General features: G+C 47.0%; 1 protein-coding gene across 1 annotated transcript; it reads right to left on the reverse strand.

Annotated features, from left to right (window-relative positions):
- Positions 1–1174: 1174 nt before the first annotated feature.
- DYNLT5 (dynein light chain Tctex-type family member 5) lies at positions 1175–20602 on the reverse strand. The gene is made up of 5 exons (XM_082265282.1): positions 20460–20602; positions 10182–10305; positions 8900–8991; positions 5351–5475; positions 1175–1504 (listed from the first exon to the last, which is right to left on the reverse strand). The coding sequence occupies exons 2-5, from the start codon at positions 10301–10303 to the stop codon at positions 1301–1303; spliced, it is 543 nt and encodes a 180-aa protein (XP_082121408.1). The 5' UTR covers positions 10304–10305; positions 20460–20602; the 3' UTR covers positions 1175–1300.
- Positions 20603–21042: the final 440 nt, after the last annotated feature.

Consider the following 21042-nt stretch of genomic DNA (forward strand, 5'->3'; position numbering starts at 1 on the left):
TCTCCAGTAGGGCATGGAACCAGCCTCTGCTCAGACACAGTTTACACCATCCATGCTGGGGGGGAGGGCATCACTCTGTCCTTGTATTCATCCCACACTCAGTAGGTCAGCAGTGGGGACTTTTTACTTCTCTTCACCAGGAATCCTTTAGGCATATCTGTGGCAGAAGCGGTGCAGCCTTTTTACAGGCATCAGAGGGGTCCCCCTGCCCCCTGGCCCAGTCCTCCTCTGCAGGAAACCCACACAGGCACAGAGAGAACATGCAAACTCCAGGGAAGTAGTGCCGTGGTTGGGATTAGAACCGGCGACCTTAGTGCTGCCAGGCAGAAGTGCTAACCACTGTGCCACTGTGCTGCCCAACAAGAGGTTTTAATTCATCCCATAGGCAGCGATCATATGACCAAATGGTCATGTGACCAGAACTGGAGTTTTTTCTCCAGGAAATTATTTTGGTCCCTTCCAGGACTACGTATTGGTATGACCAGCAGGAATGTAAAGCTAGCTTTAAGGCAACACCAGAGTCCGGGTCCTCTAGAATTACCAAGCAACTGACGTATTGTGGACTCAATGTATAGACAGTTAATATTTACTTGTGGTTGAGGTGAGAAATGGCTGTACACACATTAAATACACATTAATGACCCTGCAGCAAATGTCCCGACCGCAGGAAGTATTGACACAGGTATTAATGTGACTGGTGACAGATTACCCGTCTATCCTTCTGCTGGCAGCAAGGAGTTCACTGGGGATCGATAAAACATTTTATTCAACAATTTCACATTCTACAAACTGGCAACTGACTCAACTGGGAACAGGACAGCAGTGAACTGCTCTAGGATTGGATTGCATGCACCTTGTTCATTCTGTGTCTTTATCTCAAAGACACTCATAACTCTGGTTTCTCCCTCTTTCAGCCCTAGTGACAATGGTGACTAGAACAAATGGAGAGAGTATATTCCTAATGGGGACACAGAAAGCAGAAAAACCCGACAGGGGTCACTCACCAATCTAAAAGTAAAATAACTGTTTTGGCCTCCTTTAAGCAAAACAAGGAATAAAGACACAGAAACTTTTTTTTTTTTATCGAAAAGTTATTTTTTTTTTACTGCTGCTTGTTCCAAATATTCACAAAATAAATATACTTGTAAAAAAAAAGGAAAACCAACCTCTGGTTTCCAGTGTTAAATTTAAAGACATTCTAGTTTGGAGGCAGGTAAAGGGACCAACTGATCATGAAACTACAAGTCCCAGCAGGCACTATGGTGACCCGGTTAGTGATCCTCTCTGCAGCGCCTTCTTCCTACTCGTAATACACGGCGTAGACATTCGCCAGAGCAAATAGCGAGCTGTTCTTAAAGGTGTAGCTGGCAAAGGTGTCGTTAGCTGGGTCCCAGATACACCGGCTGCCAACCCGCATGCCATGATCGTTCAGCTGTCCGATGTAGATGAGGACGATTATTTTATATCGCGGTATCATCAAGTCCTTCACTCTGGCTTTAACTACCTGCAAGTCAAAAAACGAGAGCGTCTGTTTTATGAAGGAAAGGAAAGAGCTGAGAGAGGATTCAGTACACATTGCAGACACCAAAACTTTAACAAATACATTTAAGGTCCTTTCACACGGGCATTCCATCCAGCGGACTCCGTTTTGCTCAGAGGGGGATCGATCCGCCGATCCCCACTGAGCAGGCAGATGACAGCTCCATCTCCACTCACTGTGCAGAGACGGAGCTGTCAGATCCCCGCTCTCCTCTATGGAAGATCACATGAAAATGGACCGCCTGTTTGTTTTCATCTGATTCAATCTAGACGGATAGAAAATAGGGTTTCCATCCATCTGGATTTCACGGACAGGATCAGATATCAGCGGGTGTCAGGGGACATGTCACCGCTGACATCCGCTGCTCCATAGAGGTGAATGGAGCTTCTGAAAAGGTCCACCTCAAAAACTGACAGCCTAAGGGTCCTTTCACACGGCCGCTCCGTGTGTCCGCAAATCATCCCATCCGTTTGCGGATGATTTGTGGACATAATGTAAGTGAATGGCACTGCGGATGTCAGCGGAATACCATCCGCTGACATCCGATTTCCTCCTTTCAGTTCTGTTCCGTTTTTTCGAATGGAACAGAACCCTATTTTTTCTTCCGTGTAAAAAACAGAAAGGAAGGAAAATCGGATGTCAGCGGTGTCATCCGCTGACATCCGCAGTGCCATATACTTACATTATGTCCGTATATCATCCGCAAACGGATAGGATGATATGCGGGCACACGGAGCGGATGACAGAAATGTCATCCGCTCCGTGGAAAAAAAAAAAAGTCCCGCAGCGGACCTTTCACACGGGCTTTCCAGTCAGGTACACTTGTACGTTTTTCAGGCGGACCTGAACAGATGCTCCATGCAGCCCTATGGAGCAACGGATGTCAGCGGTGACATATCCATTGACACCCGCTGCTATCCAATCCGATCCTGGCCGTGAAGTCCAGATGGATGGAAACCCTATTTTCCATCCGTCTGGAGGATCAGATTGGATAGGATCGGATGAAAAAGGACAGGCAGTTAGCTTTCATTCGATCTCCCATAGAGGATCTGACAGCTCTGTCTCTGCAAAGTAAGCAGAGACAGAGCTGACACCCGCCTGCTCAGCGGGGATCGATCCGCCGATCCCCGCTGAGCAAAATGGAGTTTGCCAGGCAGAAAGCCCATGTGCAAGGACCCTTTTTTCATCAGCTGCTTATCGGTTTTTCATCAGCTGCTTATTGGTTCTTTCACACATGCTTTGCGCCTGGCGGACTCCGTTTTGCTCAGCAGGGATCGATCCGCCAATCGCCACTGAGCAGGCTGATGACAGGTCCGTCTCCGCTCACTGTGCTGAGACACACCTGTCAGATCCCCGCTGTCCTCTATAGGAGATCAGATAAAAACGGACCGCCTGCCTGTTTTCATCCGATCATATCCGATCCGATCCTCCAGGCAGATGGAAAATAGGGTTTCCCTCCGTCTGGATTTCACGGACAGATCGGATAGCAGCGGGTGTCAGCAGACATGTCCCTGCTGACATCCGCTGCTCCATAGGGGTGCATGGAGCATCTGATCAGATACACCTGAAAAACTGGCAGGCGGACCGGATCGGAAATCCTGTGTGAAAGGGCCTATCAGTTTTTTTTTTTTAGCCATTTTCCCTCCCCCGGGGTCATGTGACTCCTTAGTGTTACAAGGTCCCAGGTGTGAATGGGGAGCAGGTGTGTTAAATTTGGTGTTATCGCTCTCACTCTCTCATACTGGTCACTGGAAGTTCAACATGGCACCTCATGGCAAAGAACTCTCTGAGGATCTGAAAAAAAGAATTGTTGCTCTACATAAAGATGACCTAGGCTATAAGAAGACTGCCAAGACCCTGAAACTGAGCTGCAGCATGGTGGCCAAGACCATACAGCGGTTTAATAGGACAGGTTCCACTCAGAACAGGCCTCGCCGTGGTCGACCAATGATAGATATAGCAAACCAGTAATAGATATAGCAGGTAGGGATCAAGCAGATGTATAGTCCATAAACAAGCCAAAGGTTGGTAACAAGTGGTCACAGGTTGGGATCAAGCAGAAGAGTAGTGGAGGAACAAGCCAAAGGTCAGTAACAAGTGGTAGTGGAGATAAGGAAAGCTACAGGTATGCAAAGGAACAAGATATCAACTGGAGAGAGAACAATAATCTGGCAAACAGGAAGCGCAAAGCTCTGGCTTAAATAGGGAGTTCATAGGAGGAGCAAGGAGTTTAAGGTTCACCAGAAACAAGGTACAAAGCAAGATTATCCAAGGGACCAGCATCTCAGGTAGCTCAACAAGAAGAGCCACTTTTCGACGCAGCTGAGTTTGTGGGTTCAAAGCCCAATCCTGACACGAATCACTAGGCCGGACCACTGCTTGGGCGCTGAAATTGTCACCGGGTACCCTGGCTTCTGCTGGGCAGCATTCTATAAAAACGGGGACTCCCCTCAGGAACAGGGAATGTTCCCATAGTTGAGAATCCACATACAAAATCCAATGACAGTGTCAAACAAATGTCAGAAAATCAAAGGTTTTTAATGATAAATTTGAATCGTAACAAAAAATTCCAATGTTCCCAACGTGTTTCAGGGGCTTCCCCTTCATCAGGGCTTAGGAATTCTGATTGGATTTAAACAGACTCCAAATTGATCTGCTCTGTGATTCATGGCTTGGAACTGTTTCAGGAGTGCAGGTGAAGCCAGTGTTAGTGAATGCAGCTGTAGAATTTTAACCCTTTGCTATGCTGGGTAAGCAACAAAACACAGATGATCAAAAAGCTGCACAATACATGCCCAGGGGCCACACATGGTCCCCAGGCTATTATATGGGCACCAGGGCTCTATGGGGCTAAGTTACACAGCAGTGTCATTGCCTTGCCCTGCGCTTCTCCAATGTGCTGAGCACTTCTCTTGTTTCGGGACTAGTGAGCAAAACGCCACTCAAATTATTGGAAAAAAAAAATCTGGGCAGAAAAGATCCCACAGTCACAAAACCTGCTAAAGTCATGTGATCCCCCCTCTCCACCAATGACACGGGACTACTCTGCAGTGTTACGCAAAGGACAGAAATGGTGGGCTCCGCACAACGCTCTGAATTTTATATATATATTATAACCAGGCCTCTTAGACTGAGCGTTGCTTCGCAGTTTAAGGCTCGGTTCACATATGTCCAGACAGGATTTTAGTGCGATTTTTCAAAGAAGTGGTGCGAATTCGTTCACCGGCTCAGGTGCGATTTTGTTAAGTGTATGAATCTTGAAATCGCACCTAAACTGGACCTAAAATTGTACAGGACTCTTTTGAAAAACAGACTGCGGCCGTCCTGGACATATGTAAACCAGCTCCATAGAAAGCCAGTTCGGTTCACATGTCATGCGAATCAGATGTGGTTCAAATTGCATCCAATTCACATATATGTGAACCAAGCCTTTACATGCATTATTGTGCAATGTGGTAGGGCAGCCCATTCATTTGATTGCATACCGCATTGAAATCGCACCGAAAAATTGCATGACCCTTTTTTTAAAAATCGCACTGGTAACCTATCATGCATATTATTTATTGGTTTCTTAAGCACTTTAGCAAGGTGGGCTGGGTTTTCCATTAACAATTAATGGCATCACAGTGACCGCAAAAAAGATGCATGCTTTTGTGCGCCATAGGAACATGCGCAATTTTGCTTACGTTCCTGCATCGAACAAGTGTGTATGGAGCCTTAGCACGTCCCAGTCTCCCTCCCTGTCCCGAAGAGGCATGTTATTAAATATGGGATATCTCCCCGGCCATTTACTATCCCTGCAGGTCTCACCTCCGAAATGGTCTTTGTCATCTGTCTACATAATTCAGCTTCGTACTTCTCCTCCTGAAGATAACTGGTCAGGACGTCCTTCAGAATATTGTTCACTGTGGCTACAGGAAAACGCCTCCCGGGGCCTACAACAGAGAAATAGCTTTCATCAAGAGGCCCTGTCACCAACTTGAAGTAAAAGCACAGGAAGATCTCATATTTGTAATGTTTATTTGCAGTGATATTCCTTTCTATATAGGATTTTATAGTCACTTGTCATGTGCCTCTCAACTTGCTAGAAAATTTGACTAGAGCACAGCCCCTTGTAGGCAGGGGCGGCCCTACCATGGCTCCCACTGGGTCCATTGGACCCAGGTAGAACTTTGAGAAATTGATGCCCAAGATTTTTTTTCCCGCAGTTTTTTGTGTCATCAGTTTGCGGCGCGTTACGGGCGGCATTTCCCCATCTCATACTGTCGCCCGTAGTGCAAACTGATGAGTATGAGAAGGCGGAGGGTCTCCTCCGGGGAACGTTCCTCATGTGATTATGGTGTGCGCAAAGACGTTACACATTCAGACAAACAAAATAATACTGGAGTTTGTGGTTTGGAATTGAATATAATGGTATGTCATATAATTGTGCATGTAGACAAGGTGCTGTTGCATATAAATCTGACTTCCTGATATATTTAATTTTAGTTTTATTTATCATGATATAAAATAAAATTGTGTGGGCCTTTTGGTGGGCGTGATTTTTTTGGGGGGGGGGGGCAGCATTTCATTTTTGGACCCAGACAGCAAAATGTCTTGGGCCAGCCCTGCTTGTAGGTCATAGCCCTCTCCTCTTCTGGGAGTGTCTAATTACTGTCTGTGCTGGCCCAGCTCCTCTACCACTCCCCTCCCTATATACATTTTATGTGGCTGCCAGAGGAGAAGCAATGGGGAATACTATAGAGCAGCTGGAACCTTGGCATTCTAAATGTTTTGGAACTACATTTCCCATGATGCTCATCAGGGCTGGCCCAAGAATGAAATGCTGCCTCCCCAAAAAAAAAAAAAAAAAATCATGCCCACCAAAAGGTCCCTCATCTATTATTTTATATAAATATAAAATTTAGAAAATATTATTTATACTGTTATCTTCTTTCATAACTCTCCACCAGACTGGTCCATCAAACACCCACTGTCTGTCCTCCTGTCACTCTTGTGTCTGCTGCGCCCACCGCCCTAGAAGATCCAGCCTGTCCTGCGTGAGATGGAGTGCGCTGATGTCTGACGTCATTGCGCACCCCACGATCACATGGGGGATGTTCCCCCGGAGGAGACGCTCCGTCTCCTCATACTCATCAGTTTGCACCATGGGCGGCAGTATGAGATGGGGAAATGCCACCCGTAACGCACCGCAAACTGATGACACACAAAACTGCTGGAAATAAAATCTTGGGAGTCAATTTGCTGCCCCTCTCCAAGTGCTGCCTGGGTCCAATGGACCCAGCGGGACCCATGGAAGGGCCGGCCTTGATGCTCATGCACGCTGCAGTGTAGTTGAGCATCATGGGAAATGCAGTTCCAAAACATCTGGGGTGCGAAGGTTCCCCACCACTGTTATAGAGTGTCACTTGAGTAACAGCTGACATCACATCCAAGATGGTGGCACCCAGCCGCAGTCTCAGGACTCTTGGATGTCTACATAAGGGAAGGGTTTACAGGTAAATACCATGGATAAAATACAGTAAATGCACAGATCATTTTATGGGAGGATTTATGTTGAAATGAATGGTTCAACGACAGGGTCACTTTTTGAATATAAATACATGAGCCCCCTTTATCAGGAGTCAATAGCTGGAAAACTTGGAAAATTGGAAAATTTTTGAAGATGTTGCAGTCAGTGGTATGAGCGCCTTTTCCAAAATCAATTTGGGGGGGCTCTGGAGGACATAAATGTGCATGGGGGGCTCTGAGGGGGACACAAATGTGTTTGAGGGGGTCTATAATGGGAAACACAAATATGTGGGGGGCTCTGAGGGGAACATAAATGTGCATAGGGGGGCTCTGAGGGAGACACAAATGTGTGGGGAGACTTTGATGGGGACATAAATGTGTGGGGAGTTTCTGATGTGGACAATAATGTGTGGGGAGTTTCTGATGGGGACACAAATGTGTGGGGAGACTCTGATGGGGACAATAATGTGTGGGGAGTTTCTGATGGGGACAATAATGTGTGGGGAGACTCTGATGGGGACACAAATGTGTGGGGAGACTCTGATTGGGACAAAAATGTGTGGGGAGACTCTGATGGGGACACAAATGTGTGGGGAGACTCTGATTGGGACACAAATGTGTGGGGAGACTCTGATGGGGACACAAATGTGTGGGGAGACTCTGATTGGGACAGAGATGTATGGAGATACTCTAAAGCAGGGGTGTCAAACTAAATTTCATTGCAGGCCACATCAGCCTTATGGTTGCCCTCAAAGGGCCGGTTATATCTGTAAGATTAGATGTCCAGGGCACCTCACGCCCCCTTACACGAGATGTAAAGAGCCCCCCGCCATCAGAAGTCAAGAGTCACCCACCCTTCCTTACATCACAGTGCACCCACTTACACTATTGCTACTGCCAGGATGAAGATGCAGGTGGATCTGGGAGGAAGAAAGTACAGGGTCTGGAGGAGGACCAGAGGAGGGGTGGAGTCAGCTTCCAGAGTCTGCTGAATGCTGAGACCAGGGGAGGCAGAGAAAAGGTTGTGTTGCGGCTGGACAGAGAGGTGCAGGATCTGTAGAAGGAGTTCTACCCTCCTCTCTGCTGCCGACTGCTGAGAAGGCTTTGGGGGGGAGGGGGGGGGGAGGGAAGACAAGCCTTTCTGCAGCTGCACAGAGAAGCACTGGATCTGGCAAGGGAGTTCTGTCCCCTCTGCTGCCAACTACTGAGACAATGTGGGGGCAGAGACATGGGGGGGTGCTGCAGGAGAGGTGCGAGGGCCACATGAAATGGCCTGGGGGGCCGCATTCGGCCCACGGGCCTTGTGTTTGACACCTGTGCTCTAAAGAGTACAAAGAAGTAATGCCCCTGGGTATAAGGCTCCAGCATTTCGGTGTGGGCGGAGGATACAGGAACACCATCCAGCACCGCTGCCAGTTGCCTGTCAAATTATTTTCTATTCTGCAGCTGCAGATTAATTTATACAGAACTGATTTTTTTTGGCCCATGAATTTGGGTAAAATATACAATGTGGCCCTTGAAGTAAAACGTTTGGGAGGCCCCTGGGCTAGGTGATGTCAAACAGAAGCAGACTTTAGCCCGCTGTCGGCTGAATCTGGGTCACGGGGGGGGGGGGGGGGGGGGTGGGGGGATCAGAACTAAGTGTGTTTCTGTGATCTGCAGGAGAAGCACAGCCAAAAGAGCTTTGACCATATTTCTCTTTTAAGGATAAATCTGGCTAGGGTCACAAAGAGGTGTAAGATACGGATAACCACCAGCATCTACCAGCAGCCAAACATTCTGGGTTATGTTGGGTTGACCGACCCTTTAAATTAGTTTTTAAATGCAGATCAATAGAAAGGATCATACCTAACTGATACGTATTTTCCATCTGCACGGCCGGACGTTGTACATCGTCATGGTGTCCCGGCTCATCGATATAGGACACTGTGCTCAAAGAGCTACAAGAAAACACAATCAATAAATTATTGACAGATCTAGCTATAATGTAATTGCACAATCTATGTGGTTCCATCAAGATTGAAGAGAAACCCTAACTCTGACCTCCCCTTCAGTCGTGCACAGTTGTACAGGATCCTCTCCTGGATGGAAATGGCTTACTCTGATTTCACTGCACACTGTGAGCTTCTCATATTGTGCATTAGAAAGCCACAGCAAGCAGGATAGAGCCTGCCTTATTTCTTGGTTGGAGGACCTCCAGCATCCTCTAGGCCAGTGATGCCAAACCTTGGCACCCCAGATGTTTTTGAACTACATTTCCCATGATGCTCATGCACTCTGCAGTGTAGTTTAGCATCATGGGAAATGTAGTTCCAAAACATCTGGGGTGCCAAGGTTAGCCATCACTGCAGTCTAGCCCTTTCCTCCCCAGCCTACCTCTTTCATTCATTGGATTTCAGTTCTTTCAATCATAGAGGCTCAGGAACACACGTGGACTAGAGCAGTCTGCATACAAATACAGCCAGCGTAGGAATGCCCACTCCTCCAGACCTACACCCGTCCATCAAGGCATTTTGCTATTTTCATAATTCCTCCCAAGAGGAGGAGTAATGCATGCTTACATCAGGGCTGAGGGCTTTTAAAAAGAGTGCCGATGCAGGGGGCTGTGCTGTTTTCAGGAAGCTCTGTACAGCAGCCTGATAACCCCCCCCCCCTCTTCCCCCCCAACATGATCTGCCTGCATTGTGTATATTTTCAGTTCCATCTAGTGGCCACAATGCAGTATTTTCCTGATTAAAGCATATCAGGAAAATAAAACATTATGACCACTAGATGGAGCTGAGGATGATAGGAAACATATTAGATACATTATATTATGGGGATTTTCTGTGGCGGATGTGTAAATGCTGAGGCATTCAAACAGCATTTATTTTCTAAATACATCCCCAAGTGTTTTGTTTTAGCCATTAAGGTAATGCGGACAATGTCCCTACACTCTGGAACTGTTGGAAGAAGGAGGGGGGGGGGATCTAGTGGTCACCTATAGCAAATTGAGGTGCTTCCATAAGATATGTGCCTGGGCTCAAACTTGGCCCATAATCTGAAAAGCCACCACCTCTTGTTGCCCAACTATCTGTGGTCCAGAAATTGGGAGTGATGCCTAATACAGAGAGAAGGTTTGCCTGCTCACTCTCTGAATTCTTTGGGCTTGTACGGGTTGTCCCTGGGTCTCACTTCATGGCTGCTAAGTGATGAAACACTTCCCCTCTTCTTCAGCAGGCGGGCAGCCTTGTCCTTGGCGGCGTCTGACATCTCTGTGAAAAAAAAAAAGTGACATCTCTCAGATCCTCAGAATTGAACATGTAGATCTAACCCCTGCCAGGTTTTTACTGCTATCTGTGTCCCCACTGGGGAGCTTCGCCCTTTCTGTGTCCCCACTGGGGAGCTTTGCCCTCTCTGTGTCCCCACTGGGGAGCTTCGCCCTCTCTGTGTCCCCACTGGGGAGCTTTGCCCTCTCTGTGTCCCCACTGGGGAGCTTCACCCTCTCTGTGTCCCCACTGGGGAGCTTCGCCCTCTCTGTGTCCCAACTGGGGAGCTTCGCCCTCTCTGTGACCCAACTGGGGAGCTTCGCCCTCTCTGTGTCCCCACTGGGGAGCTTCGCCCTCTCTGTGTCCCAACTAGGGAGCTTCGCCCTCTCTGTGTCCTGGTAACAATGAGGGCCCACTCACAAGAATTCACAAGTGTTCTGCTGCAGTGCATTAATGACCATATATTAATATGCATTATAGTGTTATAGAGCGCATTAATGTGTGTGTTGTATTAAGGCAGCCCATGCATTATGAACGCACCACAATGGGTAAAAACAAAAAGTGCATTCCCTTTTTTTTTTTTATTTAACGTAGATTACCACAATGCATGGTATACACGATATGGTGGGGCTGAGGATTACACTCTACGGAATGCATTGGGGTGTCGTTTACAACAACTGAAGATAGTCAGAGACTACAGACATGATATAAGAGATGGTGAGAGACTGCAAACATGCAACAGGAGATGGGTCAAAGACTGCAGACATTCTATAGGAGATGGTCAGAGACTGTGAATATTCTACAAGAAATGGGCAGAGACCACAGAAATAAAACAGCAGATGGTCAGAGACTGCAGACATGCTACAGGAGATAGTTAGAGACTGCAGACATGATACAGAAGGAGGCTAGAGACTGCAAATATTCTACAGGAGTTGGGCAGAAACTGCAGATATAATACAAGAGATGGTCAGGGACTGCAGACATGATACTAGATATGTGATTATAGATGGTCAGAGACTGCGGATATGATACAAGAGATGGTTAGAAATTGCAGATACGATACAGCAGTTGGTCCGAGACTGCAGACATGATACAAGAGATGGTCAGAGATTGCAGATATGATTTAAGAGATGACCAGAGACTACAGACATGATACAGGAGATGGTCAGAGACTGCGGATATGATACAAGAGATGGTCAGGGACTGTGGATATGATACAAGAGATGGTCAGAGACTGCAGACATGATACAAGAGATAGCCAGAGACTGCGAACATGATACAGGAGATAGTCAGAGACAGCGGATATGATACAAGAGATGGTCGGAGAATGCGGATATGATACAAGAGATGGTCAGAGACTGCAGACTTGATACAAGAGATGGCCAGAGACTGCGAACATGATACAAGAGAAAGTCAGAGACTGTGAACATGATACAAGAGATAGTCAGAGACTGCGGATATGATATAAGAGATGGTCAGAGACTGTGGATATGATATAAGAGATGGTCAGACACTGTGTATATGATACAAAAGATGGTCAGAGACTGAGGACATGATATAAGAGATGGTCAGAGACTGTGGGCATAATACAAGAGAAGTTCAGAGACTGCGGACATGACACAGGAGATGCTCAGAGATTGGGGACATGATACAGGAGATGGTCAAGAGACTGGGGACATGATACAAGAGATGGGCAGAGACTGGGGACATGATACAAGAGATGGTTTCAAGGTCTTACCCTACCCTCCTGCTGGCAGCCATCTTGGACATGTGCAGACTGCTGCCTCTTATAAACTCTGATTGCATCATCACTTGTCTGCTGCCTAGGTGTCACACAGTGATGATGTTGCACACCTGACTATATCTATCACATGATGAGTTGCAGTCCTTGCCCTTGTGTTTGTGCTCCAAGGTGCATCTCTGCTAGCAGTCTTCTGTTCCCCATGTTCCACCATGTATGACCTCCACATCGGCAGACTACCCACTTCAGGACTCAACCCCATCATCAATGACTACCCGCTTCTGGACTTGACCCCGGCTTGTTTCTGCTCTCACTTCCTCACTCTTGCTGTGCGTTTATTGACATTTGCTACAATAAACTGCTTTATTTTACCTGCATCCCTGGGTGGTCTGGTTTCCTGGCACCCTGACAGTACACAAGGGCCATGAATCCTGATGATGCAGGTGCTCCTACGCTCCCGTGCTAGTTACCATGCTCGATCAACAAGATCACCTTTTGGGTCAGTTCGCTCAGGCATTGCAGACGTTGCTTGCACGCACAGTGCACCTCGTTCCTGGTGCTGCTAGGCCGGTGGTTCCTCCTGTTGTTGCACCTGCTGCTGCTCCTGTTGCCGCTCCTGCAGTTGCAGCTAGAGTTGCTGTTACCAGAGGGATGACTGGTTGCGCCCCCCTCCCACAGCGCTATGGGGGTGAACCGAGTCAGTGTCGTGGCTTCCTAAACCAAGTGGGCATTTATTATGAGATGTTTCCTCAGGCATTTCCTTCTGACAGGTCCAAGGTGGGTTTCCTAATCTCGTTGCTCTCGAACAAGGCCTTGGCCTGGGCGAATCCCTTATGGGAGAACGATAATCCTGTGATACTTGATTACCCGAGTTCGTTGCCTCCTTTCGTAGGGTATTCGATGTGCCTTCTTGCTCTGCCTCTGCTGCGAAGCTGCTCCTGTCCATTCAACAGGGTATACAAACCGTTGAAAAGTATGCCATCGAATTTCGTACCCTGGCAGCAGAGGTGGGCTGGAATAATGAGGCTCTGGTGGCTGTCTTCTCTCATGGTCTCATTGATGTATTGAAGGAAGAGATTGCGGCCAAGGATCTCCCTGATCAGCTTGAGGCTCTCATTTCCTTCCTGATATTGATTGATACTAGGCTCAGGGAGAAACCATCCTTTAAGGAGCGCCTGCAGAGATCTCCTACCAGATTGGCTCCTACGTTTTCTTTCCCACTCCTTCCTCCCTCACCTCCCACACCTCCTGGGGATGGTGCGTCTGGCTGTGAACCCATGCAGCTGGGGTTCACTCACCTTTCCGAGGCTGAGTGGGCCTTTAGGAGGAGGGAGGGCCAATGACTGTATTGCGGTCTTGGTGGGCATTTCCTGAAATCTTGTCCGACCTGTCTGGGAAACACTTGCACCTAAGGTCCTGTCGGGGGCAGATCTTAGGTGGAAATTCTCGTCCCCAGTTTCCTGTAAAAAGATAAAGCACTAATCACAATTGTCCTCTCCTGGGCAGCGAGATCTTTGGTGGTTACTTAGGTGTTGGTAGACTCCAGTGCTGGCGGTTATTTTATTGACAGTACGTTTGCTACTGCGAATTCCATACTCTTGCAGCCTCGTGTTTCTCCACTAGTTATCAAAGAGATAGATGGCAGACCCCTGAACCCGGTACAGGTTACCCACGAGACTGTACCGGTTGATATGGTGATAGGGGCTTTTCACAGGGAGTCAACCTGTTTGCAGGTTTTTTCATCTCCACACTACTCTGTTGTTTTGGGGTACCCTTGACTTCAGAAACACAATCCAACCTTTGATTGGCAGTCAGTCAAGATCCTCTCTTGGTCTCCAGTGTGACACTGTTTGTATCCATGGGCCTGTTAAGGTACTTTTTACCTCCTCGGATTCAGTATTGGCAACTGAATATCGTGAGTATCAAGATTTATTTGACAAGGTGTGCGCTGGTACTCTTCCTCTTCATCGTCCGTACGATTGTGCCATAGACTTGCAACCTGGCGCCATTCCCCCTCGTGGCAGGGTTTATCCTCTCTTGATTGCGGAGAATAAGGCTATGGAGGTGTATGTTGTGGATGCGCTTGCCAGGGGCAAGTCCACTTCTCCAGCGGGTGCCAAGGGGGTGAGTTGAGACCTTGCATTGATTATGGGGGCCTCAATCGCATCACGGTCAAGAATGCATACCCGATTCTGTTGATTATTGAATTGTTCGACCGCCTCAAGGGAGCAACAGTCTTTACCAAGCTTGACCTATCGCATTCCTGTGGGCAATCATGAGGAGTATGAGGTTAGCAGCATTTTGGATTCCCATCTGTACCAAGGTCAGGTTCAATACCTGGTGCATTGGAATGGTTATGGTCCTGAGGAGGGCTCCTGGGTTCCCTCCACTGATGTTCATGCTCCTGCCCTTCTCCAAGCTTTCCATGCTCGCTTTCTTCAGAAACCGTTTTTTGCTCCGCAGAGGAGGGGCCTGTTGAGGGGAGGGTACTGTCAAGGTCTTACCTTGCCCCCCTGTTGGCAGCCATCCTGGACATTTGCAGACTGCTGCCTCTTATAAACTCTGATTGCATCATCACTTACCTGCTGCCTGGGTGTCGCACAGTGATGATGCTGCACACCTGACTATATCTATCACCTGATGGGTTGCAGTCCTTGCTCCATGTCTTTGTGCTTTAAGGTGCATCTCTGCTTGCAGTCTTCTGTTCTCCATGTATGACCTGGCTTGGCTGACGACTCTCCTGGCTCTCGACCCCACATCGGCAGATGACCCGCTTCTGGACTTGACCCTGGCTTGTTCCCGCTCTCACTTCCTCACTCTTGCTGTGCGTTTATTGTTGTTTGCTCCAATAAACCGCTTTATTTTACCTGCATCCCCGTGTTGTGTGGTTTCCTGGCACCCTGACAGATGGTCAGACACTGCAGACATGCAACAGATGATAGTCAGAGACTACAAACCCGGGCCGCAGATTGAACTCTAGGATCATAGAAGACGTAACTTAACTGAAGTACTGTGGATTTTTTAATGCTAGTCCCCAGTTATTTCTTTCTTCTTCCATTATTTTTTCACTAAAATGCATTCTAGTGCTTCTGATCCCCTGCAGCCTCTTTACAGCCACTCCTATCGGTGGAGCACGATATCATTTATTTTGGCTCTCCCATTGTTTTCTATAGTGCTTATGGTCATGCCATAGGTCACATTTCACACCAACTCATAGAATGTATGACAGACAAGGAAGCAGAGATTGTCACTATGCCTGCTCACCCTGGGGCAATGTGACACCACAGCAGCCTGTATCCTGGATACCCCCCACCCACTGCAAACACACTGGCACCATTAACAGATCCTCTGCTTTTAACCCTTCATTGTCTGGCCCCCTCCTTCTGCAGATTGATGGCCCCAGTGACCATGGATGTCAGAACTTTTGTCTGGTACTTGATAAGTTCTGGTCATTGTGATCACACATATGGAGGTCAAATTCTCTGATAATAAAAAGGGAACATCACTGATCTTTTGTATAGAAATAATATAAATAATTTGACTTTTATTTCCCTGGTCACAGGTGTATGCACCCCTGACAATTATATTACAAAAAAGGGCCAATGTACAGCATCTCACAAAAGTGAGTACACCCCTCATATTTTTGTAAATATTTTATTCTATCTTTTCATGTGACAACACTGAAGAAATGACACTTTGCTACAATGTAAAGTAGTGAGTGTACAGCTTGTATAACAGTGTACATTTGCTGTCCCCTCAAAATAACTCAACACAGCCATTAATGTCTAAACTGCTGGCAACAAAAGTGAGTACACCCCTAGATGTCCAAATTGGGCCCTAAGTTTCAATATTTTGTGTGGCCACCATTATTTTCCAGCACTGCCTTAACCCTCTTGGGCATGGAGTTCACCAGAGCTTCACAGGTTGCCACTGGAGTCCTCTTCCACTCCTCCATGATGACATCACAGAGCTGGTGGATGTTAAAGACCTTGCGCTCCTCCACCTTCCGTTTTAGGATGCCCCACAAATGCTCAATAGGGTTTAGGTCTGGAGACATGCTTGCCAGTCCATCACCTTTACCCTCAGCTTCTTTAGCAAGGCAGTGGTCGTCTTGGAGGTGTGTTTGGGGTCGTTATGTTGGAATACTGCCCTGTGGCCCAGTCTCTGAAGGGAGGGGATCATGCTCTGCTTCAGTATATCACAGTACATGTTGGCATTCATGGTTCCCTCATTGAACTGTAGCTCCCCGGTGCTGGCAGCACTCATGCAGCCCCAGACCATGACACTCCCACCACCATGCTTGACTGTTGGCAAATCACACTTGTCTTTGTACTCCTCACCTGGTTGCCGCCACACACGCTTGAGACCATCTAAAACAAAAAAAAGTTTATCCTGGTCTCTTTAGACAACACAACATGGTTCCAGTAATCCATGTCCTTAGTCTGCTTATCTTCAGCAAAATGTTTGCAGGCTTTCTTGTGCATCATCTTTAGAAGAGGCTTCCTTCTGGGATGACAGCCATGCAGACCTATTTGATGCAGTGTGCGGCGTATGGTCTGAGCACTGACAGGCTGACCTCCCACCCCTTCAACCTCTGCAGCAATGCTGCCAGCACTCATACATCTATTTCCCAACGACAACCTCTGGATATGACGCTGAGCACTTGCACTCAACTTTTTTGGTCCTCCATGGCGAGGCCTGTTCTGAGTGGAACCTGTCCTGTTAAGCCGCTGTATGGTCTTGGCCACCGTGCTGCAGCTCAGTTTCAGGGTCTTGGCAATCTTCTTATAGCCTAGGCCATCTTTATGTAGAGCAACAATTCTTTTTTTCAGATCCTCAGAGAGTTCTTTGCCATGAGGTGCCATGTTGAACTTCCAGCGACCAGTATGAGAGAGTGAGAGTGATAACACCAAATTTAACACACCTGCTCCCCATTCACACCTGAGACCTTGTAACACTAACGAGTCACATGACACCGGGGAGGGAAAATGTCTAATTGGGCCCAATTTGGACATTTTCACTTAGGGGTGTACTCGCTTATGTTGCCAGCGGTTTAGACATTAATAGCTGTTTGTTGAGTTATTTTGAGGGGACAGCAAATTTACACTGTTATACAAGCTGTACACTCACTACTTTACATTGTAGCAAAGTGTAATTTCTTCAGTGTTGTCACATGAAAAGGTATAATAAAATATTTACAAAAATATGAGGGGTGTACTCACTTTTGTGAGATACTGTGTATGTGTATGTGTGTGTGTATATATATATATATATATATATATATATATATATATATATATATATATATAGACCTGTGTACATGTATGGCACTATATAAGTACCTGTAAGAAATAAATAATATACCAATACAATTCAAAAGTGACCGGACAGGATGCACAAGAAAAAAAAATCCAGCCATCCAGCTACCCAATAATTATCCCAGGTAGGGGAGGAAGCCAGACAGAAAAAGACAGGTTAGGTTTGAGAAAAAGGAAAAAAAAGGGAAAAAAAAAGGAAAAAAAAGGGAAAAAATAGAAAAAAAGAAAAAAGGAAAAAAAGGAAAAAAAGAAAAAAGGAAAAAAAGGGAAAAGGAAAAAAAGGGAAAAGGAAAAAAAGGCAAAAAAGGAAAAGAAAAAAGGAAAAAAGGGAAAAAAGAAAAAAGGAAAAAAAGAAAAAAAAGAAAAAAAGAAAAAAAGGAAAAAAAGAAAAAAAAAGAAAAAAAAAAAAAAGAAAAAAAGAAAAAAAGGAAAAAAAGAAAAAAAGGCAAAAAAGGCAAAAAAGGAAAAGAATAAAAAAGGAAAAAAAGAAAAAAGGAAAAAAAGGCAAAAAAGAAAAAAAGGAAAAAAAGAAAAAAAGGAAAAAAAAGAAAAAAAAGAAAAAAAGAAAAAAAGAAAAAAAGAAAAAAGGAAAAAAGGAAAAAAAGAAAAAAAGAAAAAAAGGAAAAAAGGAAAAAAAGAAAAAAGGAAAAAAAGGCAAAAAAGAAAAAAAGAAAGGCCACTCAGTATGCTGGAGTAGGAAGAGAAGTCACCCATCACTCGGTAATAGGTGGGTATCTGGCACATGCCATAAAAGCTTAAATTTACCCACCGTATTGCTTCATCTAGATGTAAGATATTCCATGTGACCGCACCTCTCTGACCCCATTTATCAGCTCAGACACAATGTATTGTAAGGACTGTGGTGTGCTATAAATAACATCTTGTGATTGCATCAGTCCTTCTTTTCTTTATGTTTCAATAGAAAGGTAAAATGTTATCTGTGTACATTCTGATATGTCATATGAGCGAGTTTGGGGTGGAGGAACTTGACAGTCCTGACCTCAGCCCGATAGAACACATTTGGGATGAATTAGAGCGCAGACTGTGAGCCAAGCCTTCTTGTCCAACATCAGTGCCTGACCTCACAGATGCGCTTCTGGAAGAATGGTCAAACATTCCCATAGACACACTCCTAAACCTTGTAGACATCCTTCCCAGAAGGGTTAAAGCTGGTATAGCTGCAAAGGGTGGGCCAACTCAATATTGAACCCTACGGACTAAGACTGGGATGCCAGTAAAGTTCATGTGTGTGTAAAGGCAGGCGTCCCAATACTTTTGGTAATATATTGTATTTCCTGTCCTAGGGTGACAACGCTCACTCATTGTCCTGTATCTATGGAGGAGCAGCGTTGTCACCCTTGGAAAGAAGGGAGTTGGAGCTACAGAACACCTCTCTCTCTCTGCACTCCTATAACACAGGAGAGGTGTTCTGTAGTCCCCAGGGATAGATGGGAACAATGTAACCAGTGCAGCAGATTAGTTATTGCAGGATAAGCAGATATCGGCTCACCAGAGTTTAGGCGGAATAAACCGGTTATTTCTTTTTTTGCACTTATTGAACAAATATAACAAAAAACACTTCTTAGTGACAAACTTCCTGTCCTCGGGTGACAACTCACTGTGTGTAAGGAAGAGCACCTGAGGATAGGACATGTGTTTGGACTACAGAACACCTCTCCCCCAATATTGTGTGTGTGTGTGTGTGTGGGGGGGGGGGTGCTTTGTAGTCTACTCTGCACACACATCCCATCCTCAGGTGGCAACTCTGCTCTTCCATACATATAGTGAGGGAGCGTTGTCACCCGAAGACAGGACATGTGTTGGGACTACAGTGCACCTCTCCCAAATACTACGTTGGTGTGTGTGTGTGTGTGTGTGGGGGGGGGGGGTGCTTTGTAGTCTTCACACACGTCCGATCCTCAGGTGACAACTCTGCTCTTCCATACATATAGTGAGGGAGCGTTGTCACCCGAGGACAGGACGTGTGTTGGGACTACAGAACATTTCTCCCCCCTATTACCTTGGTGTGTGTGTGTGGGGGAGGTGCTTTGTAGTCTGCACACACGTCCTATCCTCAGGTGACAACTCTGCTCTTCCATACATATAGTGAGGGAGCGTTGTCACCCGAAGACAGGACACGTGTTGGGACTACAGAACACCTCTCCCGATATTACATTGGTGTATCTGTGTGTGTGGAGGGGGGTGCTTTGTAGTCTGCACACACGTCCTATCCTCAGGTGACAACTCTGCTCTTCCATACATATAGTGAGGGAGTGTTGTCAACCGAGGACAGGGTGTGTGTTGGGACTACAGAACACCTCTCCCCATATTACGTTGGTGTGTGTGGGGGGGGGGGGGGTTCTTTGTAGTCTGCACACACGTCCTATCCTCAGGTGACAACTCTGTTCTTCCATACATACATCGAGGGATTGTTGTCATCTGAGGAAAGGCAGTGTGTTCAGACTACAGAACACCTCTACCCCATATTATGTTGATATGTTTGTGTGGGGGGTGGAGGTGTTCTGTAGTCTGAACACACTGCCTTTCCTCAGATGACAACAATCCCTCGATGTATGTATGGAAGAACAGAGTTGTCACCTGAGGATAGGACGTGTGTTGGGACCACAGAACCCCCCCCCCCCCATATTATGGGTGGGGATATGGGAGGGAGGTGTTCTGTAGTTCTCACACACTTCCTGTATCTGGAAACAATGTAACAGATAGGAGGAGGTGATGATTGATCAGATATAATGGAATACGGAGAACATTTGAGGCGCCCATTGTTGGGGATCACATCCACTTAAAGGGACGCTCCACCCAAAACTGAACCCCTTTATAATGGCCCCCCACTCTCCCGGATGGAGAATGCAACACCCAAAACTCCAGGATGGGGGAGGGGATATGGCAGAGAAATCTCCACATTGGGGATCCAGAGGGAGATCTCCCCCCGCAAAGCTACACCTATAATTATAAACCCACTTTTGGGTGGTCTGGCCCCTTAAGATGATACAGGGGTTCGGTGGTTTGGGGGGGGGGATTGGCTAGGTAGAAGACACGCTGGGCCTTGTAGTTCTCCCGGGTGGGGGATGAGCGGAGTTTACCTGCTGCACGCGCTCCTTCCTCGGATCCAGGTCAGCGTTCTGTTGCCGGGGCAACCAGCCAGCAGCAGTGGAGGGGGCGGGACGTCCTCTGGATGCGGTCCTGCTATAGGCTGGGAGCCGAGGCTGACGATATTCTGGACAGACCTGTGTTGATTTTTTTTTTTTTTTTTTCTCCTTTTAAACTTTATTGGAGGCGCACAGTACAGTGTGGATGTCTCCCCCTGCTGGACGCCCTACAGTACAGAACACAGGGATAGGTAAAACATCAAAATAATTCTGGAGACACAAAGAAGGCAGTGTGAGGGTGAGGAGTACAGGAGGGGGGGGGGGGGGGTACTGTGACTAGTATACTCCAGGGGAGTATAGGGTACCAAGGCCATAAGACACAGGGAAGAGCATGGGGTACCGTGAGCGGGGGACGCGGGGAACAGCACGGGGTACCGTGAGCGGGGGACGCGGGGAACAGCACGGGGTACCGTGAGCGGGGGACACGGGGTACCGTGACCGGGGGACACGGGGAACAGCATGGGGTACCGTGAGCGGGGGACACGGGGTACCGTGACCGGGGGACACGGGGAACAGC

Source organism: Pelophylax lessonae (genome assembly GCF_965119305.1).
Source record: "Pelophylax lessonae genome assembly, chromosome: 8".
NCBI lineage: Eukaryota > Metazoa > Chordata > Amphibia > Anura > Ranidae > Pelophylax > Pelophylax lessonae.

Bases quoted from the DNA above. Each gene is read 5' to 3' on its own strand.
- DYNLT5 (XM_082265282.1), bottom strand. From the start codon at position 10,303: ATGTCAGACGCCGCCAAGGACAAGGCTGCCCGCCTGCTGAAGAAGAGG. The intron at 8,992-10,181 runs GTGAGCAGGCAA...GTTTTCTTGTAG, and splicing joins AAGCCCAAAGAATTCAGAGA to CTCTTTGAGCACAGTGTCCT. The intron at 5,476-8,899 runs GTATGATCCTTT...TCTCTGTTGTAG, and splicing joins GGAAAATACGTATCAGTTAG to GCCCCGGGAGGCGTTTTCCT.